Source organism: Zeus faber (assembly GCF_960531495.2).
Source record: "Zeus faber genome assembly, chromosome: 9".
NCBI classification, from domain to species: Eukaryota; Metazoa; Chordata; class Actinopteri; order Zeiformes; family Zeidae; genus Zeus; species Zeus faber.
This window is the reverse complement of record NC_137197.1, coordinates 17,605,774-17,628,309: the sequence shown is the minus strand read 5'-3', so window position 1 is coordinate 17,628,309 and position 22,536 is coordinate 17,605,774. Positions and strand designations below refer to the sequence as shown.

Sequence of the window (22,536 nt, the reverse complement as noted above, 5' to 3'; positions counted from 1 at the left end):
ATCGCCACCTAACAGACAGAGGTTTTTGTCCATCTCTGCAAGCTGCTTACAGATTTTCCAGAACAACAAAGTACGACTGCATTGTAGGTTATTTCACATATACACTTTTCACCCCAAAATTTGCGGATTTACCCGGGTTTGAAAAGCCTGGGTAAGCTGCTAAAAATAGGCGGTTTACACCTTTCCCATTGCTAGGAGAAATGACGTTTTTTTCTATCACGAAAACAACAGAAAAGGGGCGTGTTCCAGTGTGATTGTGAACTAAAAACAGTAGATGAGACAGAAACTTAAACAAATGATGATATAAAACTGTAAACTTGGAATAAAAACAAAAAAAGTATTTTGAGCCATTCAAAAGAATCGGATTGTTCATGAACAACCCAACACTACAGGAGAAACAGCGTGAAGTGGCGGTCCTTCGGCGGTGGGGAGCAGGGACCGGCTTAGGGCGATGCTGGAGTGACTGAGCCCGGCGGGAAGCGTGGGGGTTCTCCTCTCTGCTCCACACAGTGCGATCCGCACACTCAAAGCATTTCATGGTCGCCCAATGCGGAAAAATGTCACTAACTTGTGATTTTGGATTCTAAACGGGATTTAAAATGATGGGAAGATAGACGGATATTCCTCTGTATTTATGCGCCAACATACGGAATTCCAACATGCGTCACATCGCGCTAGTAAAGGGGCCAAAATAAGTGGGTCGACCTTAGTGTCCTGTGTACGTCAGAGCTGATCGGAGGTGGAGCGGATTAAAACCTGTCTATTGCAACGTCATTTGCCCAGGACTGAAAGCCGGGTTTTTCCCTTTCCCACTGATGACAAATGCTGGATGTCACCAGGTGTTAAGTGTTGGGACAACATGCAGTGGAAGGGGATGATGTGGGGGAAACTCAGTGTGGCTCTAATGTTTTTGTTGATAATGAGATTAAATAGGAATAAAGTGATTCAATGATTTACATATATATTTATTTAACTTAACCGCTATTTCTTTTTAGAAAGCGTGAGCCCTTGTAATAAAGTCCGGGAATACTACACAGCCACTACAAAGCAGTATTGTTGTTGTGTAGTTATTTTGATTTGTTTCGTCTTTGATAAGTCTGCCCTGTGGGGAACTCCTGTCAGAGCAGAAAGAATCAGAAATGTCCTTACGCTGTGTTTGGTTTAGCCACTCTCACCACAACAGACTGTTGCAAGGCTAACAACAGTCATCTGACTGGACCACATTAAAAACTGCTGAAATAGATTTGGAGAGTCTGCTGAGAGATGACAAATATAGGAGTCAGAGAGAGATAAAGATCGAGAAGTTATTAGGCATGAAAGCGTTCGGATAAAATGTACCACACCAATAAAAGTATGCATAAAATTGACAAAAAGGCAAAGGCAAATTAAGGGGGGTATGTAAGATGAAAGAAAGAACATGTAGATTGGCCCTATTATAAAGTGCATCGGCGAAGGAGAGGCTTGTGCGTGAATATGTGTCATGCTACCAGATGCGGAATTTGACTTTCTGCTGCTGTCAGCATTTTGATTGCAGACGCCAAGGTGAGAATATCTCACATATTGAATGCAGACCAAATACTTATTGTTTTCATTCCCTTGCATCTCATTCACTCAACACCTCCAGTCCAGTCAAACAGATTGGCGGACAGTCAATACAAGTATGTGTAAAAACACCACAAACTGTATCTATACAACAGTACAACAATACCATAATTGTTATTCACATTTGGGCCTGACAAGGATGAGTGCTGCAATGTTACCCTCTGGCCTCATTCCCTAAATAGTGTTGAGAAACCTTCACACTAGATGCCTCCTGGTTACTTAACCTCTTTCATGGTTAATCAAGTGATAATAATCTATTAATAGTGGTGAGCCACGGGACATTGTTAGCTTGTAGCGTATCTAAGCGTGTACACTGGAGGGTAGACAGCGAGTATCTGTATTTAGGCCCTATCTTAGCACTGTCTAGGGTGTCTGTGTGTGTGTGTGTGAGGTAAGATAAGATAAGGAAGAATTATTAGCAGGGAAATTATGGGAATTTTAGATTAAATCAAATGTTTATGTCACAATCTGCTTATTCCAAGCCCAATATTAAATGATAGACTGAACAGACAATTAGGCATAGGGCTGAATCACATGACTTGATTCATTATTGATGAGATGGCTCACAATACATTTCTATACATATTACATTTACATTTTATACATAATGACAATTGCCACAAACCTTTCAGTATTCAGTCAGACTACATTGAGACTACTGTATTAAGGACTACATAAATAAACTTGACATGACTTAACAAATAAAGATTTTAATATTTCAGCTTAATTGTACTGTCAGCGATAATACAATACCACAATAACACAACACAAGACAATATCTAATTACCCTTAATGAGTGCGCAATGAGTACTGCTAGTGGAATTTAAAATGTATACAGGTGGGGCAGGATTTCTAAATGGACCTCCAGTAACTTTCCCAAGCACTTGCAGGCAACTGACTGACTGACGGACGGATGAGTTTATCATACTGTGTTGTGAAGTTTTCCAACACAGTATGGTAAACGCATCTTATTTACCATACCTTCCTTACCATTTAGATGGACACTGGCTCTCTAATTCTTTACAGGGAAAGTATCTGCTGCTTCCAACTATATGTGCCTTAACCTACATGAGGCCCAATAAATCTCTGTTGAGCAACGCTGTATTTTTAGTGCCTCAATGACCACTGTTGTTCATGTTGTCACTGTATATGCATGTGTGTGTGAGTGTGAGTGTCCTGTGAACACGGTGTCCTTGGAGAAGCAATAAGCTGCAGTGTTACAGTGGAGCAAGCACATGTAAATGCGTAAACACTTCCTAAGAGGGGAGGGGTGGAGACACCCGGAAAAGAAAAGCCCACATTCCAACGACAGGAGAACACCCCCAGATAATGTTCCGACGAATTCTGAACTATATCAGCAGACCCTGCAAATAATTGAACATTGAATATCCCACATTTTGCGTGCTGATCCGGTGAGGGAGTTACAGGATTGGAGAGAACAGTGTGTGACAAATGCAAAAGGGAAAAACGCAACGTAATTAATATTAGACTTAATAATTTCACATCAAATGGCCTGCATCAAAGACAGCTGTGTAGTAAAGGCCTCAGCTTGCACACTGCGGTGATAATAGACAGTGTGTTTGCAAATGTGTGTGCGCGTGGGAGAGGGGAAGAAAGAGAGCGGGTGCTGTGGAAAAAAACCAAACCTACACAGTGTACTCTGAACAGTGCTAGATACACTAGGCGCCAAAAAATAAGTCAAACACACAGCTTCAGGCTAACAGGATCATGTCAAGCACAGATACAGCTGCTGCATGCAACCTGCCGGCAATCTAATTTATCTGTTTGATCGCTCAGTGCTGCTTAATATGTCTTAGAAGGGATTGGAGACTTTGGGATGGGCTGAGGGGGTTTGTCTCTGAACATTAGATGTAGAGAGAGGATGGGCCTAGTCTAAAGGGCAAATCACAAGTGAGGTAAAAACCTCTAAGGTTGTTTCACTACAGTATCTCTGAAACATATATACGATAGAATAATACACCAACAGTAAGGCTGTAACAATTCTTGCAGTAGTAAATAACTGTTCATTTATGGTTAATAAAGGAAAGCAAAGATAATGTTCTGACACAACTTAGGATGGACCTCGTCAAAAGATGAGTTATCATATATGATTCTCAACATTAATTACAAACATCACAAACAAACACATAATATTTGACCAATGTTACTCCTAAAGTCCAGGCTCAGCAGTCAGACAGTTTTCAATTTTGCACGTGAATCATTTCACTCACTACAGCATCCTCAATCTACCAATCATCATCAATGCACTGTCTGCATAGTTACATTGCATATTATATTGAAAGATAATTGACTTTGAGACATCTGGTTCAACAAACACCCTGGATAGGAGATGCCAGCCGTGAAGAGCTAAGAACAAAAGACTGGAGTGAACTTGGTCCGCTTGCTACTAGTTGGAGCCGCTAAATAATACAGACAGCAGCAACACACACTCTCCCTCCATGTTATTGTTGAGAAGCAACTACAAATAAACACAATTCCACAACCAAGTTTCCTACATCAATAAAAGGAAGGCTCGATCTAACAGAGCCTTGCCAAAACTGAATTGGACATATAAATGGTTTTAACCGTTCAAAAGAAAAATATATTTTAAAATAGTATTCTGCCAATGGAGCCTTAATCAGGTGTTTCAGGTGATAGTGGTTCTAGCGCAATAATCTGCTGTAAAATATGGCTGCCAAGTCAAGCCGGAACTACAATTCGCCAAGTGAAGCAGAAACTACTATCTGCCAAGTCAAGCAGAAACTACTGTAGTCAGCCAGCACAGTAACCTGCTAAAGCATCAGGATGTCGAACAACAAGAATCCATCTCACCTGCGCCCATGCCCATCGGAATCACATATTTTCCTTTACTATACTGCCAGCCTTGACCACCATCAATCAGATGGTGGACTAACTCAAGAGAGTGTAATGTTAACATCAAAACACAGACAGTCACACTGGTAGGAGCAACTATGAATGAAGTAATGGAGCCATCCATAAATAAGTTCAACTTCCGAACACAAATTAATTTATATAATAATGTAATTTAATAAGTAAAAAAAAATAAAAATAAAATAAATAAAAATTGCTATTTCACCAATTTGGAATAATATGGTTCTGAATGAGTGATCGGGTAGTCTCATCGTTCACTCTCATCGTTCACCAACATACATAACAAATACCGCCCAGTTGTGTTTACGCTACAAAGCCAGTTGTAGGGGTGCAACGGATCACAAAGCTCACGGTTTGGATCTGATCCCGGTTTTGAGTCACGGATCGGATCATTTTTCAGATCAGCAAAAAAGAAAGGGAGACAAATATAACTTTGCTTTCCATTTATTCTGTAAAACACTTAAAGCAAGGAACATTTGCCCATGGTCTTAAAAGAAAAAATACAAGATGTCCAATGTTTAAATAAAATCGTAAAAATCAATTGTTAAATTAAAGTGCATTATGAGGCACGCATGATACCTTCTTCCTTTAAACATAGAAGTGGATGAAAGAATATAATTAGATCCGCCCCCAGTCACTAAATTTAATTCCAATAAGAAACTAGTATCAGTATGTTCAATATCTCATGTTTAAAACAAACTAAATTTAATGAAAATCCGTATAGAATTAAGGAAGTTACAGTCGATTTTGTAGAGAAGTCTCTCAATTCACATGGTATTTGTCTACAAGCGGCTCTTGACAGCTCCAACATGGCCAATGTATAGGCATGGCAGTGACATACAGCAGCTCATTCCCAACATGTCTTAAGGTAACAGCAACACAGCGCAATGTACTATAAAGCAAACATTGCGCTTTTAGAGTAAAACACAGCACGCATCTGTCTTGTCTGTCTTCTACTAACCGCAACTCTGCATCAAGATTTATGGAATTACTACTTCTAAAAGTAGCAGTGGCAGTAAAACTGCATTTCCCTATGATGGTTAAATTTTGCAATTGATCTGTGGTTGACATGCGAGCGGAACGGTCGGGGGGGGATATGTGCGGATCAACTATGCTCCGTTACACCGCTAGCCCGTTGGAATTGTGTTGTAGAAACAGGAGGGCACATCATGATTACATGTGGTTCTCTTCTGAACCGCCAACAACTAAATCTGGTTACAAAAACATCTAACTTCAATGAAAGATGTCAATTTGTCATTTTGACTTTTCTTTTTGAAACAAATTGACTGCTTGGATTGGCTGCTTTAGGCTAAAAAGAGATAATGGCCTATACTGTATGTATAGGGATTACAGATTTGTGCCGCCCTGTAGGGAGAAGACAAAAATCCCAACTGCCAACAAGGGAGCAGCTCTTTCATAACTTACGAATCAATGAGAGAACAATAGCCCAGCCCATAACAAGTACAGGCACATACGAACTTAATTGTGGAGAGCGAGAGCAAGAATAAATCAAAAAAACAAACAACAGTTTCTTACCACTTCAATGACAAAGTTTATCTACAAAGCTGAGAATACATTAGGTACAGGTTAAAAAACAAACATTGAACCCTAAGGGTTACCATCAGCTAACACAATACTCACTTGAAACATGGGCTGACTTAATGGAAAAGACTAATAATGTGGACGATTGCTTATTAAGCCTAAAAAAACTAAGCACTTCATTGCCATTGTTATTGACAGATATCACTATTCTGCCGCTCAGAGCCTATCCCACAATAACTACATGTACCAGTATGCATTGCGTGTGAGCGACTGCTCCAAATCCTTCCCTGCACCAAGTCACAACTGTGTAGTAAAAAAATAAGAATCAACCTTTGGCTACTTTTTTACGTTTGGGAAGGGTCAGGTGCAACAATGAACATCCCGTCATAAACTCTGCTGAATAGCTACTATTAGCTCCTGCTTTAGCCACTGTGAGCAAAAAAATAATGATAAATGACATTGCTGTCCTAGAAAAATACAGCATTATATTACAGATATACTAACTCAATAGTACATTTCACTCCCGGTTCTACTGGCTTTGGTTGGAACTTTCAGTTAATTGTTGGAATCTTAATTATAATATATAATTATATTATATTATATATATTATATATAATTATGGGGATGGTGGCTCAGGCGGTAGAGCTGGTGGTCTAGTGATCTAAAGGTTGCTGGTTCGATCCCAGGCTCCCCCTGCTAGCATGTTGTAGTGTCCTTGAGCAAGACAATTAACCCCTAATTGCTCCTGATGGCTGCGTCCGTCGGTGTTTGAACAATTGTAAGTCGCTTTGGATAAAAGCGTCTGCTAAATGACTAAATGTAATGTAATGTAATGTAATAATAGCAGAGTGCGGTAAACAGGGACATTAAAGACATCAGGAAAGGTATGACTGGATTGCCTGAAGTAAGGTTGCTCCAGCTGGCTATGGGAATACAGACAACATATACACACGATATACACATTTAAGCCATATGGATAAGAGAGAGAGAGAGAGAAGTTTAGTTGCCAAACAATCCAGTAACAGACGTTCTCACACTCCCTTGCCTCCCAGCACTGAACTGTGGAGGTCTACATAGTGAGTCAGTGTCATATGGCGTCAAACACAACATGAAAGCAAAACATATTAACCAGACAAAGTCATCTACATGCATCAGACATAAGCCTCCATTTATTTTTGCATGCATGGAAGAACATTTCACAATTGCTAATTACGCACAACATGAAGTTTGTTACTACTGGTCAAGGTAGGGTGGGACAAACGCTTTGGGCTAGTATTAGTTTTCCTTCTGAATGGCTATTGTACTGTCAAGTACAATGTGATCTACACAGTCAGGAATAGTAGTTGGTTGATCTCTTTAACATGAGGTCTGCTGAAGCAGTGGAAGGCCAACCTGCATGGACTGTAAACACACATTTGTCATCTCCAAAGCAGGTTAACACTGCACCTCACCTACTCCATGTTATGAAGGTGAGAGAGAGAATGCAAAGAGAAAAACCATATAAAGCTGATGGTACATGGCAAAGCAAGATATTGCCAATAGAAAAGTAATGGGCATGATGGCTGTGACTGATGACGATTAATCTGGGACACCAACCCCGCAAAGTACGCTACACAACTAAATCAAAATAGAGGACAGAACTGTGCATCTGTAAAGCAACTGTATTAAAAAATGATCCGCATACAGTCTACAGTACGCATACAGTCACTTTCATGTCTTTGAAAGAATATTGAATTGCATGCGAAGGACTGAATCATTGCTATTTTGTTAAACTGTGCCATCCACATGTCTTAGAAAGTTCTACAATGTTGAAAGGGCATGCACTAGTGTAACTATAAAGGAAGGAATCCCTGTCTGTATGACTGTCTGTATGTCCTCCGATTATCTCATTCAATCGAGTTCCCATTTGGCAGGTATATTGCTGGGGACTCAAGGACATGCAGTGGAAAATTTGGTGCAATTTAGACATGTGACACATGTAATATAAATAAACAACACATGACTGCTCAGCTTTGTGCAGCAGCGGGCGGAGCTTCAGGGCTCTGCGACTGAGTCACAAAGAGTGTGGCCAGCAGGGTTAGCCGATCAAGTGGACTTCATATTCTTGCTCATGATGAAGAGACAAAGAAGAAGTGCCGTGTTCTCAGCAATGTTGTTTATGAAGAGGTGCTGATGAGATAAAGGAGTCACAGTCTGCATAAACAGGACTGAACCTTTGACAGAAGAAACCTGGACTTGGCTGATCCTCCTTAAGTTCTAATATGCCTATATTTTCACATTTGGTGCTTGTTTTTTCTTGCAAAGTTGTCCTTACATTTTGTTAAACTGTGCAATTAAAATGTCTTAAGAAAGTCTTACATTTTAAATTCGCATGCACTAAAAATTAAAATCGGAGGTTCAAACAAACAGCAAATTGTTGACGGTGCAATGTGTAATACATGCAATAAATGTGGCTGCGTCGCTAAAGACTTCTTTAGCTTCATGACGTGACATATGGTTCATATACTTGATGCGAAAAAAGGTTACGAGACCCAGAAAAGTGGTAATGTTGGAGAAATAGGCCTCTTGCAATCACACAAGATCTCTATGCAAATGGTATAGAAATGGAAAAAGGAAAAACCCCTGGCAAATCACTGGTAACACCTGCAGATGACACATAGGAACTGTGGCTAGCTACTATTTAGCGTCTAACTGCCAGTGTTCAAAATAACCTCCTTCCCCAAGTCTCCAGAGCCAATCTCTGCCATCTCACACTGATGTGCTGAGGATGGTGACAGCAGCGTCATTCACACATGACAGCTGGTTGCCCGAATGCTCACAGGGTGAAGCAGAATGCGAGGTCTGCGCCAAGCAAAGAGCCTCTGATCTTACATTATGCAGGCTCACTGTGTGGGTCTACCAAGAGGCCTGCATCACAGCAAATGTCCACACAGACACAAAGTATTCCATACTAGATACAAGGAGTTGGTGTCCATTCAAGAAAGAGGTCCATAAGGGTTTAAACATCACCTGTAGGAAGCAGTCCTGTCAATATAATCTTAAAAAAAAGAGGTGCAAACCAAAGAAAGGGATTTTGTGGCTACCAGTAATGTGACTTACCAGTAATAAAGCAGGGATTCTGAGGTGTATTGTTATGTGTTATAGATACAAAGAGATTCATGTAGCGTAACCAGGGTGTGGGTGATATCATGGACGGACAACACAGATGTTCTATTTAGGAATTTAGTGGAATGAATGTTTGCTACTGTCTGCCTCCCAGGAGCTGATGACAGTGGGCAAGGGTGTGGGCAGGTTTCCCATTTGAAAAGGAAGAACAGAGTCCTGTACAGGGGAAACGTACCCTTTCGGACATACCAAGCGCAGGTGATTTATTTTGTTATGGATGGCCCCATGACGCTATTGTACCAGAGAAAACACATAATTTGCCTTTCCCATACTTTTAAAAAAGCGGCCTTTTTGCATACATTTTACCAGAATATAGTTTTAGTGCTCCAATGTAGAGATGTTTTATATAGCTCCCAAATAAACTCAACACTAACAGTCCAAACTGCTGTTTAAAATGGTGCCCTTTCTGTGGATACTCTCAAGGTTGTGGATCACATGGCTGTATGAGTCATCTGAACACACAGGTAAAGAGCAGGGTCTCTCTCTCTCTCTCTCTCTTATGCACTTGCACACAAGCATATATGCATAATAACCAGAACAACCAAACACAGACAACACACCAATTGGTAGGCTATCAAAGTGTGTCAATGCTTTGCACAGTATTTGTCTTTTATTTTGCAACTTTGTCCACAGTCATTTCACCTAACATATCATTGGTCCCAGAGTCCAGAAGACGTGCTGCCGAATGGGCATTCATATGTTGATATTAAACTGATAGCCTGGATGACTGCAGGACATTTTTAATTTTGATGAAAGAATCATATTTTTTCTGTGTTACTTGTAGGCTATAAACAGGGATTTGAGTGGAAACATGACAAACTGTCAGTGGATCATAATGTTTTTCTGAATCACCGGAAATATAAGAGGAAACAAGGAAAGTTATTGATATTTTGAATGCAATATCGTGTTCATTTGATTAACCGTACTCAATATTAGGGCTTCTCCCTGAAAGTCGACAAGTCGAATCATCAGTCGGAAGCCCGTCAGTCGACGGAGACTCTTCAAGGTGAGCAGTGTTTTTTACAGATAGAAGCTTTCAAAATGCACGGGGATAACATTTCAATGAGTAATTATAAATAGGGGGAATGAATCATAATTATATTTGTATGTGTGTGAATCCTCTGCGTCCGGTCACGTCCGCGTGATGGCGTGATCATTCTATATACACTTGTTTCGTTCCATAAGGAGATGTAAAATAACCTCCATCTAAAATAGGGAGACAGCTGCGCAAAACACGCCCTGATCGCTGTTGTCAGCAAAAATGTCAGTATTTCATTATAACGTTTCTATTTGGTTCAATACAGAAACATACAAAATACAAATTGATTGAACATGCGCTGGGGGCAACAATCCAGAGTGGAGCTTACAGATTCATCTGATTGCTCCATGGGGAGGACAAAGAACAACATTTTCTGCTGAAAAGTCTAGAAGAGTTGCTAAACAATAGCTCCATGGTTGATAGGCGGCTAGCGTGCCCAATCCATCCAGCGACAGGACCAAATGAAAGTGGTTGCTGGCATCTATCAGGGTTCTTAACTGTCTGCCAGTCACAAAAAAGTTAAACAGTTCCATTACTATACCACTCACTTTCTTGATTTCAACTTGATTGTCTAACTACGAAGAAAACACCATTCACTCTGTTAGTGAAAGAAGTTGGTACATCCAGTCGAATGGAGTAGGGTGAGTATTGACCATAATAATCACACTTATTTCATGATGGTGGTAAAAAAATGTTGCATGGCAGTAAGAAATAGTCAGTAAAACTGTTTTTGTAAGGCTGCAACCCTGGATGGAAAGAAAACAAGAAAGCACAGCATAGCCCTTTGAACTGTCAAACGAATGCTCCATCAATTTCTAGCACAGAGGGATGGTGAAGCAGAGCAATAGGACAGGTAAAGAAAATTACTGGAGTATAATTTGATAACACTATGGCCTTCATCATGTCACTGTTGACCATGCATAGGGCGGGTGCCCCCTGAAGTCCACGAGTCCAATCATCAGTCCGAAACCCGTCAGTCGACTGAGATTCTACAAGTCGAGCAGTCGTTTTTTTGTTTTGTTTTTGTCAGTCAGTGTGCTTTACAATAACAGGATGAAACAGAGAGAAGCTTAAAAAATGCACAGGGATAACATTTCAATGGGGAATAATAGCAATCATAATTAAAAACAGTGGGCACAGCGTGCCCCCCTCTCAGGACGCCACCCTAGGTGGCCGCCTATCTCGCCCATAGGAAGAGCCGGCCCGGCCTTTCCACACAACAGAATTTTTTTTTTTTTTTTCCCCCCATCGTCTGCAGTTTTGTCAGACAGTTGGTATTAATTCTGCTTTCCTTTAAAAGATTTGTGCTGGTCTCTGCAGCCAACAACAGTGCACTTCCCATGATTAGCTCTTAGCCCCGATGCTCTTGGGTCAGGTCGCGCCCCAGGTGTGGGTGGAGTTACGCAGATGGGGGCGGTTCTAATTCTAACGTTCCTCATTGCTATGTAGGACTGAGACACCAAGCTCAACAGCTCATTATAGGGCATGTTTTCTGAAACAGACAGCTCACAAAAAAACTGACCAGGTTGACTTATTTCAGAGTTTGTGTGTTAGTAGGCCCATCAGAGACCAAATTGTATGTGCACAAGCACTGAAAAAATGAGTTTTGCATAATCGGTCCCCTTTAAGGAAAAACAAAGATGTTAAGCCACACTACATGTACGCATTGGAACGGCTAAAGGGATCAGCCAGTGTCAATGATTTTGCTATAAATATGATTGGCCATTGTTAAAAATAAAATTACAAATTGGTGTCTGAAGTAATCTAAAGGTTGCTGGTTCAATCCCAGGCTCCTCCTGCTAGCATGCTGTAGTGTCCTTGAGCAAGACACTTAACCCCTAATTGCTCCTGATGGCTGGTCCATCGGTGTTTGAATAATTGTAAGTCGCTTTGGATAAAAGCGTCTGCTAAATGTAATGTAATGTAATGTAATGAAGGACTGCTCTCCAACTAGGACTTGACACAAACATCTCTGGAGGACCAAAGTGTTAGAGATTCCTTCTAAATTAAGAAATCTGACTTGTTCTGCAGTGGTGGAGCGCAGGGGACTAATGGCTATTATAATTGGACCCTCCACACACACACGTTCTTGCTCAAACCTTGCTGTGTCCTGTCCCTTGTACCCAGAAGCAACTGGGAATAGGCACTTAGAACTACCCTAAAAGGGAGACATGGAGAAGAAAGAAGAGAAAGAAAATGTATGAAGGAAAAGAGGAAGCAGTAGAGGATGGAAGTCGGTATGGTTGGAAGCCTGGAATCTCAGGGTGTGATGCAATATTTATCCAGGCCTGTATAGATAGGAAATGTGAATTTGAGACATGATGTCACTAAAAGGTAAGTACAGCAAATACTTGCCCTGAGAGGTACTGACTCTGTTGTAGTTTAAACTTCCTGAATAAAAAATAATTGGTGATTATAAAATAAAATTGATTATATTGTTCTAAAGGGTCTCACATCATTATTTCCAAATCTGAAACAACCTGCAAATAATATTTATCGACTTCCTGTCGCACCTTTACAGTTTTTAACCTGAAATGTGTCTAGCAAGTGCTGAGCTGATATCACTAGCCATTGTGCTACTAATGTCAGCACAGGCTGCATGTGAGCTGTAGATTTAGCCCAGCTCTGGTGACACCTAGAGCACTGGAGTATTTTATTTAAGCAGAACATGACAGTTGGCTGCATTTGTTCTAAAATGACAGTTGGTTGCATTTGTTCTAAAATAACACCCAAACAAAGAATTGAGTATTGAAATACTTAAGTATTGAAAGAATTTGTCTAATTTGAAACAATAAAATGGAATTATATCAGAGCATTGATTTTTTTAAACCGCATCCGAATAATGACAATTGATATAACAATACTTATTGGTATAAAACATTAAGGGTTATGACAGCACCACAATTTCATAGTTAAGGTATTTTATAGATAAGGCCTAACAATTTTTATATGAAGTAGAAACAACTTGAGAAAAACTTCTTCACCATGACCTCTTGACTAGAAATGTCTCATTTAGAATACAAAGAGCATGTTTAACAACTTCAGTTCCATTTCGCATATAGCTCAGGCACTGCAGTAAATTCTCCGCTAAATATTAAACAACGGTTCCTTTATATTCCCAATGCCTACAAGAATTTGTCCTGGCATAGGGCTACTAAATCGTTCCACACAACTGAAGTCAATGTATTTCAACGGCGTCTTCGTTTTAATGCTGGGTATTACTCTGGCCTGCTTAGCAACTCTTATCTTCAGACTTCCGGTAATTGCTCCATGCTCTACAAGCATGACTAATTGTTGCTAACCTTTTTTTTCGGCTTGCTTGTAGTCACGTGGAACAGTATATTAGTCTACGCAAAATCAGGGAATATCGTTCAAATGTAAATGCTTAAGAATCATTGCCTTCAAGGTATTACGTGCATAAAGACGTAGATGAAGATCACAATTTTAGGGCAATTAATTGTGCGTCCATGAAGATAAGTATTTTATTTTATTCTTTATTCTCATATTTGTGTATCTAGGCTACTGCAAAAAACAAGTTCCCCAGAGATGTTCAATAACAACAAATCAAATTAAAATTTTTGCTCAAGAACTTTGTTAAGAAAGTAACAATAGAAGTTATAGATTTTAGTTATAGAACTAGCAAAGAAATATTAACAAAACAATGGTAATAATATTGTGTATTTTCCTATAGCAGTGAAGGACACTTGAAAGTAACGGTTGCCCTCTGCAACCAGATTAAGTCAGTTGGCAACCATTTTGCGGCCTCTGGTTGTCCCCTTTGGTAACCACTTTTTAACATAAAAAATAGGGATACATTTGTTGCATTAGAGATATTGAAATATTTATGTTACAGTGGGAACCAGAACTCTGCGGTGGCATCTCTAGCACAGGTGTGGTGTACACGTTTTAGAGATGCCATTGTCTCTCAAACAAGTCATTTAAGTTGTTTGACTGTGGGGTGAAAAGTTTAAGACAAACCTGTCAACACCACAAACGAATGTGCATATTATTTCAACTGACAGAACCAGATGAACGTGAACACAAAAGGAAATTTGTGATTGATTTGGCGTGACTGCAAGCTAGAGGAAAGATCAGGCAAGGAGGAGGTAACATTTGCTCTATTAACTTATTATAAGCGAATTTACAGTACAACTTTGGAGATTTATGTCCGATCTTAGTATGTTATATGGAAGAGCTGTACCTGACCCGACCTGATTTTTTCAGTCTAATCGGATTTGTCTGTTCTATATAAAGATGACTATTCGTTCCTTTTTACTTTTTTCTTTTAGTTCAGCGCCCACACTCAACTCCTATATCACCCTACATGAGTCGTGTTTTACCTGTAAGACTCACGTTCTAATGCCTTTCTTCGTCATCAGTGATGTGAAAACATCCGATTTCCACACAGTCTGAGAAAGTAAAAGTGTGCATCCTGCTCATAGTTCAATTAGAAAATCCCAGTGCACCACAGAGCATCTCCTGACGGGATTCTGACAGCGCTGTCAGCCGAAGAATCAGTTACAGTGGACGGCAGTGGAGAAAGGTTATTACAGTCAGGGATGCAAACTACTCGCTTCTCGACAAATATCGCTTTTTTAAGTCAATTTGGTTTACCTGTGTGAATGGTCCAAAATGGCTCCAAAATGAGGAGTTGCGAGCCATTTTAGCATTTATATTTTTTATCCGTCCAAAAGAATGACGACACGGCTCTAGTCTCAGCAGGAAGCGATGCTGTGTTCACGGACACAGAAAAACTGTCACGCATGCCGGAAGTGATGTATTCATGGTAACTCTGAAAACTGTAGGCTACCACCAGAAATATAGAATATCTGTGGGAAACACTGGGGATGTATGCAGCCTTTGGGTAGCTCTTTTTTCACAATACATGTGTTTGCAGCCCTGTATAGTTAATTAAAACTAAAACTAGGTGTAAAAAAATGTTTTAGTTAAAAAAAAAAATATTATTAATAATAACAATTATAATAATAAACTAAAACATTATACAGGAAATGTTTCTAGTTTTAGTCTGTGAATTTGGTCAAATTTGGTTATACAATGACCAGTTACTATCTTTGTTGACAGACAGCATTAATAATGAGCGTGGCTCAGATCTCATCTGGTGGAAAGCTAATTTTATATGGAAAGAAACAAATGAGAAATGACCATTGTTTGCAATGAGGGGACAAACAAACTGTTGAGATTCTTATTGTCTGTGTGGTGAGCATATGCTGTATGTGTGTGTAAGAGAGAGACAGAGACACAGGCTAAGTGTGATCAGGCCAAGTGTGACCAGAAGAGTTAGTGTTATCATAGCTCTTGTCTGTCTTGCTTGTGTTTCTTCACCTCTGAAGATTCAAATTCTGTAAAGTATCAGATAAACACAAACTACAAAGAAATTTGTTTGGTTACTGTAATAAACTTTGAAAAATTATTTTATGTCACATTTTCATTATAAAGCTGACATATAACTGCATAGTATCTTAATCACACACACACACACACACACACATACACATACACACACACACACACACACACACACACACACACACACACACACACACACACACACACACACACACACACACACACTTTCCGTTTCGACAACCAAAAGCTGACGACTGTTTGCCAGCCTGGTAAGGACTTTTAAAAGTTAGTGTTGAGACCTAGGTCTGCTATTTTCCTGTTGGATGAGATTGAAGTGGCACTTCAAGATCAGGATACAAGATCTGCAGATACAGGTTGGATTGTGGTAGTTCTCAGTGCTCCTAGCAGAGCGTGACAAGTCTCAGAGATAGAAATTCAGCTACAATTCATTTCCTGAGCTTTGTCTCAGCAACTGAACAACCTTAGACATACTCAGACAGACTCACCATGTGCGAGCATGTCCTGAGGAAAGAAAGCTGTGAATTTCACAGGGTATTTTTTTGTATTGCACTAGGCTATGAATTCCAAAATATTGCCAATCCCAAAAGGAAATCAGGTGACCTTTAATGGAATTCAATATCTCTTCGAAAAGGTGAGGAATAGCTCCATTTCCCCTGAGGGGATTAATAAAAGTTCCATCCAATCACAAGCTAAAGAACTAAAACATACCAATTTCGACACACACTAAAAGGAGCAACATATGCAGAAAAATCTATTTTACCCAACAATCCTAGGAGCCGGTTATAGGTCTTCATTATCATACAAGTTAAACCAGATCACTGGATATTGCTGCTGACTTGGTAAACAGCTGGGATTTGACTGTGTACACAGAAGTAGTGTGTCTGTTTTTTGTACAGTACAGTTTTTGTACCCTTCGGATTATTACTTAACAAGGGCCAATAAAAATAGGTTGTCATCTTTTACCCCCTGTTTTGCATCTCAGCCCATCTCCTGTTATTTTTCATTGACCACTTTGCCACCACGTGTCCACACACTGCCAAGCACGACTTGTTGACTGGCACATTTACTAAATCACTTAACCTTACGTTAAATGTGATTTTGAAAATCATGATGACAGATGGACAGCTGATAGACAGCAATTAAGCCTGGTTTATGCTTCTGCAAAGGTAAATGTAAACATGTCTGAAGACCTTCACAATGCAAGGTGTTATGGGTAACCATAGGTCGCAAAGGCTCACAGAGGAGCAAATGCGCCCACCTTCCAAATCACGTTGTGCGGCCCCGTGCGTCAAACAAGCTGAGTGGTTGAAATGTCCAACATCCTATCAGTGGGAAGGTTTGAAACGGAAAAGAAAATGTAGCAGAAGCGCGTCATGTGGATGACTAAAGTGAATCTAAAGTGAATTTCTATTTACATATCCATATTTTTGAGTTCTAAACTTTTCAAATAAAGTTTTCTTCTGTTTTCTGTACATTGTGGCGCACTAAATATGGCACTGCCTCCAAGTGGACACATTAACGTTATACACAAAATCAGTACAAACGCAAACAGCCTGGTGTGTCTCCGAAAGACACCTGTGCATGTTCCCTTACGTGCAGACGAAGAAGCATGCAGCCTTTACATTGTCAAAGAAGCCATCACTAATGCATGATCAAATGTGTCTGGGGCAAAACGTTTGTAATTTAAATTGCAATTATAGATAGTCAATATGGCATGGAAAGGTAATTCAAGCCAGTGAGAACTCTCACGCCTGTGCACTGTTGACGATACCAAGCACAGATACGATCGCTGAAGTTTTCAGTCACAGTAATTTTGAAATTGCTGATTTTGAAGACCTAGTGTGTTAATTTTCTTTCGTAGTTGCTTTGTTTGAACAAAAATCAGATATACCTTCAAACTCTCACTGAGTTCCAAATAGAGAAGTCACAATTATAACTCCAAAATTGCTGCTGCCCCGTCCGTTGCTCCCCAAGGTCCCGCGGACGGACAGGGGGCGATATTTAGATACTGTGTGTATAAATACTGCGCATTTGGGATCCGATCACTCAGACCACATTCGGAGGTGGTCTGGGCCACATTCTTTTAGCAGTGTAAAGGGTAATATGTCCTGGACGACACTGAAGGACTACTCAACTAACATCCTCTGCCCAAGTGGAACTACAGATTTTTACCAAAGTCCCATAGTGGAAAGCAATAGGGAGACGTGAGTGATGCGTCAAGGGATGCACAGGCTTTTTCTGTTTTGTTCAGTTAGGAAATGGAGGAAAATAAAAACATATAAAATAAAAACACTGTTCGGAGACACAGGGAACAGGGACACAAAGTACAGGAGATCGCTCTCTGTCGAATTACCCAATCCACTGGCCTGATCCTAGGCGGAGCGGGACAATCCCTTATTTGGGTTTAAAATGTTTGTTTCATACAAATAGAAAATTATGAAAACAAATAGACATAAAATAAAAACACAGGAAAACCGACACGGGAACCAGCGAGGCACGCACAACGCAGCACTGGAGCACACTTAAATAAGAAAACAACCGACCGGATAAATAAGCATTATCGGTAAGAGTAGTTGTACCGTTAAAATCTATATTTATGATTGCCATTATTTATAATTCCTCATTGAAATGTTATCCCTGTGCATTTTTTAAGCTTCTATCTGTTTTATCCTGTTATTTTAATGCACACAGACTGAAAAAAACAAAACAAAAAAAATAAATAAAACTGCTTTAAGAAACTCAAATAGACTGGCGGGTTTCCAACTGATGATTCGACTAGTGGACTTTCAGTGGGGCAGTCCTATTCATTTGTCTTTAAAAGTGTCTGGAACCACTTTTTTGTTATGTTAGGCATGAAGAAGCCTAGAAAATATTTTTAGAAAAGGTTCTTAAAAAAATTGTGTTTTTTTAATTTTTATTATGGTTCTCTTTTTTTGATTATAAGTTATGTAATTACAAGGTTGTTTTTTTTACTGAAACATATAAAGTGTTTCAGTATTGGTGCTTTGTTTGCTTGTTATTACTGAAATTGGTGCACTTTTGTTTAAAGCATGAGGCAAACTAAATGTTCATTTATTTTTATGTTCCAATATGCTATATCAATAAATCCTTTTCCATTACTTAATCATAGGCGTATATCATAATGTGACATAACATGAACAAAAAACAACAACAATCCAATTGCTAGTTATTGTTCGTATGAGTTAAAATGTTAAGATTGCCACAGCCCTGGTTCCAAAATTAAAACATCAAACAGGAACATAATGCAACTACATCACATCAAGTTTGTATTGGATTTAGGTATTGGAGCATTATTATGCTAGTGCTAGTACCAGTACACTGGTATCAGCAACCACAAATTCTTAAATACAACAGTCATCGGTTGTTTAATGTTACATAGCTACACAGACTGTATTGTTTAAAATAAACTGAAGCACAACCCTCAACCCTCATAAGTAGTGCCATGCATGTGTCGTTTTTAAACTCCAATAGATATCTCCTTAGGGATATTGCATTTTCTTCCTATGTGCTGTTAAGTCCACTTTACACAGCAGACGATTGCTAAATACCAGCCTCTGTTATTTACTATGCCTGGCACGGTGCTGACATAAGCGTGCACTGCCTGCCTGTCATGCATCTACACAATTGTGACGAAAGACGAGAAAAACCATCAGGCTACAAATGAGAAAATACATTAGAAAATATAAATGGAGCATACATGGACAAAGCCATTTTTTCAGAGACAGTGCTCAATGGACATTGGGATACATATTCATGAATACAAATTGAGACAGTACATAGACATAGCTAAATGACATCGGTATAGGACGGTTATTATCGAAGGAATAATAAACATCCTCAAATCTCTTGTCAAATAATGTGTCGGTAGAAAACCTGAGTGGCCGGTAAAAAATGTTATCCACCTAGCACAATATCAGATGGTGAAGAAAAGGTTCATTTCAGGCCCTGGTTGTCTCAGACATTGACTCTGGCTCTCTTTTTGACACTATCAGTTGGACTTTTGGAACTCAAATAAGACTAGTGATAAACTCTGTAGAAATTCCTTTAATCTGGATCCTCTGAGTGCCACATTTGCCTTTTAGGTTGAAGTGTTTCAAGGCAATTAAGAAGGATGTAAGTCATGTGATGTCCGGCCAAAAATAAAAAGACAATATTTTTATAATTAGTACTACTACTACTACTACTAGAATAATTCTGAGATTCCACCTGATTGGCGAGTTGATTTCAATGATTCTAATTCAAATGTGAGGAAGCAACAGTAAATCACAACACAAAATGCACAAATCACTGCTCATTTAAATAATATGAAAAGGAAAGGTGTGAGAATTTTTTCGTTGAAATGTAAGTGAAAGCTAAAATTAGTCTGACTAGAGGCAAGAGCAGTGTCTTAATTCTGGCTGTCTGAAGAATTACAGGGAATATAGCCCAGAATTGTATATACACATTAACCTTGCTGCTTCTTTGCGCTTAACCCTAACCCCATCCCCCACCTGGGCACTAATGACCCTTGGCTTGGACTGCCCTACATTTGTGGTTTTGTACACTAAGCAATAAAATAATACAGATGAAAGCCACAACTTTTAAACAGAAGCTGATTGGCAAAAAAAGGTAAAAACAAAGGGCCACATTTAGACCCATCAACAAGAGACTTTTCCTATTATAACAATAGAGATTGTGATAGAGATGCAGATACTAACCACTAATAGCCATTATTTTTAGGAATGCTTATTACCGGTACTCTGTATCAGTATTATAATATAGCAACGCCATATCCTGTATGCACTTCCTAGAGGTGCATTTTCACTGAACAAACAGAACCCTACTGAACTAAAATGGCACACCTCCAGGAGGGTTGGGATCTGCTTGAAGAAATACTGTCTTCGCCATGGACCAGAGGGAAAAACTTGAAGAAAGGTGTTGCACATTGTACTCAAAATACAAAAGCCTGCTGCCTTTTTAACAAACTATATACCTTTACACCTTATACAGATGCAACTACACCTAGTAAGGAATAAACATCTTTTGCAAGAATGGCGCACATGAAAAAGAGGACATTATTTAATAAGAATAAGAATGCAGGTAAGCCATCTTACAAGCCAGGGATGGACCCTAAAGAGCTTTTAGGGAAGACATAACAATAGAACATTCCATTGGAACAATGGCATATCATCACACATCTCAGATATCAGAGCTGACGTTCCACCATCTACTTGCTATTAGGGACTGCACTTTGAAATAGAAAACACCTTTTAGCTTTTCTAGTACGAATGGAAAAACTGGGGCTTTACTTGGGGAGTGCAGAAACAACAAGAGTTAAAGCTGTCAGTCCCCAATAAAAAATGTGCTTATTATGTCCATGTTGAATTAATTTGTTCTTGAAGATAGACCATATAATACACAAGAATAAAACATCACTTGCATAGACAAATAGGAAAGAAACAGAAACATAACAAATTACCGTGTCTCCAGGGGTCCTTTGGCTCCACTGCTCCAGAGACTATGTCCTCATCTGACGGAAACGTCACCCTCTTGCCACCTTGTTTATGTGCATCATCTCCGTCCTCCAAATTGGGGGACAGTAGGGCCTGGTCTTGGACAGGGGGTACTGTGCCACTTTCCTGGATTATTTCTGAAATGCTCTCTCCTTCCTGGTCAGTGAGGACATCCTGGGATGCAGCCTCTGACTTTGTACAGGTGGAGGCCGGTGTGTTGATGGACACAGCAGAACTGACACTTTCTGGTTCAGCCTCCAACACGCCGCTCTCATCCAGACTTAGATCGACACCAATGTCCATGTCCCCACCATCATCCCCGTCCTCCATGACAAATTTTGCAGGTCCAGTGTCTTCATCCTCCTTAATAATCTCCACCCCAATGTTCCCCTTATTCTGCTCATTACCAGACACCTTTAAGTCCTTCGGGTTTACAGCTACGGTGCAGTCTTGGACACTGTTTTTATTCCCATTAACCTCATCGATTTCCAGTGTCTCTTGTGCCTGATGGTTGTCCTCCTCAGCACCTCCGAGGTTGTCCGTGAGCTGGGGCAGTAGGTAAGTCTCTGAGGCCTCAGTGGTGACGTTGTTTTGTTTGCCCAGGCCACCATCCATCATCAGTTCGGTAATCCGAGGAATGACCCCCTCCGTGTTGGTCGTGGTGCGATCGTGGTCCACATTGCTCTTTGTTTTAACATTGCACAAATCTAGGGATTGCTCCTCGATATTCATGTTTTCATTTCTAGTAGATGACGAACCTTATACAGTGACAGGTAGGCTGAGTAATAGCTCAAACACAGACAATTAAGCAAGTGACAGCTGTGACACTCTCTACCTGTCCTGACTCCAGGGCAAGGATAAAAAAAACTAAATATATATGGTGAAAGTGCTTAAGAAATAATATGTTTATGTTTATATATACATATATATGACGGTTAGTTAGTACGAGGTATTGCAAACCGTCATTATACAATGGATAATTTATACAGGTGACTTATTTCTCATTATCATTTAGGCGTAAAGTAAAATATGTTCTGAAACTGAAAGATTACTACATATGTTAGAGAAAATCTGTTGTCTTTATAAAGGTAATTCTTTGTTTGGCAAATTGTGTAACTTCACCCAGGTGAACTGGGACCCAGACATAAAACCACACGGGGGTGTTTTGTGGGTAATTGCTGTTGTCAAACGCCTGCAAACCTACCACCGGGACTGGGAAGTCGCATGAAGACCGTTCCTACAGCGGATCACTCAGGGAGCCTCCATTACGACAAGACCCCGCGACGAGACTCGTTCACTTCGCATTAGCTAGCTTGTTAAAGTTGCCTCGCAATGACATTAAGGTCGAGGCGCGGGTCTCACGCCTGCCTTTTCCACGTAAACCCCGAACCGTCT

General features: G+C 39.9%; 1 protein-coding gene across 1 annotated transcript in view; it reads right to left on the bottom strand.

Moving 5' to 3' along the window:
• Positions 1 to 21,986, bottom strand: part of ppp1r37 (protein phosphatase 1, regulatory subunit 37) — a 49,869-nt gene extending 27,883 nt beyond the window's left edge. Inside the window, exon 1 of the mRNA XM_080006649.1 lies at positions 21,108 to 21,986. Within this exon, the coding sequence (XP_079862775.1) occupies positions 21,108 to 21,873 (766 nt within the window). The 5' untranslated portion in view covers positions 21,874 to 21,986. The remainder of the gene's footprint in view (positions 1 to 21,107) is intronic.
• Positions 21,987 to 22,536: the final 550 nt, after the last annotated feature.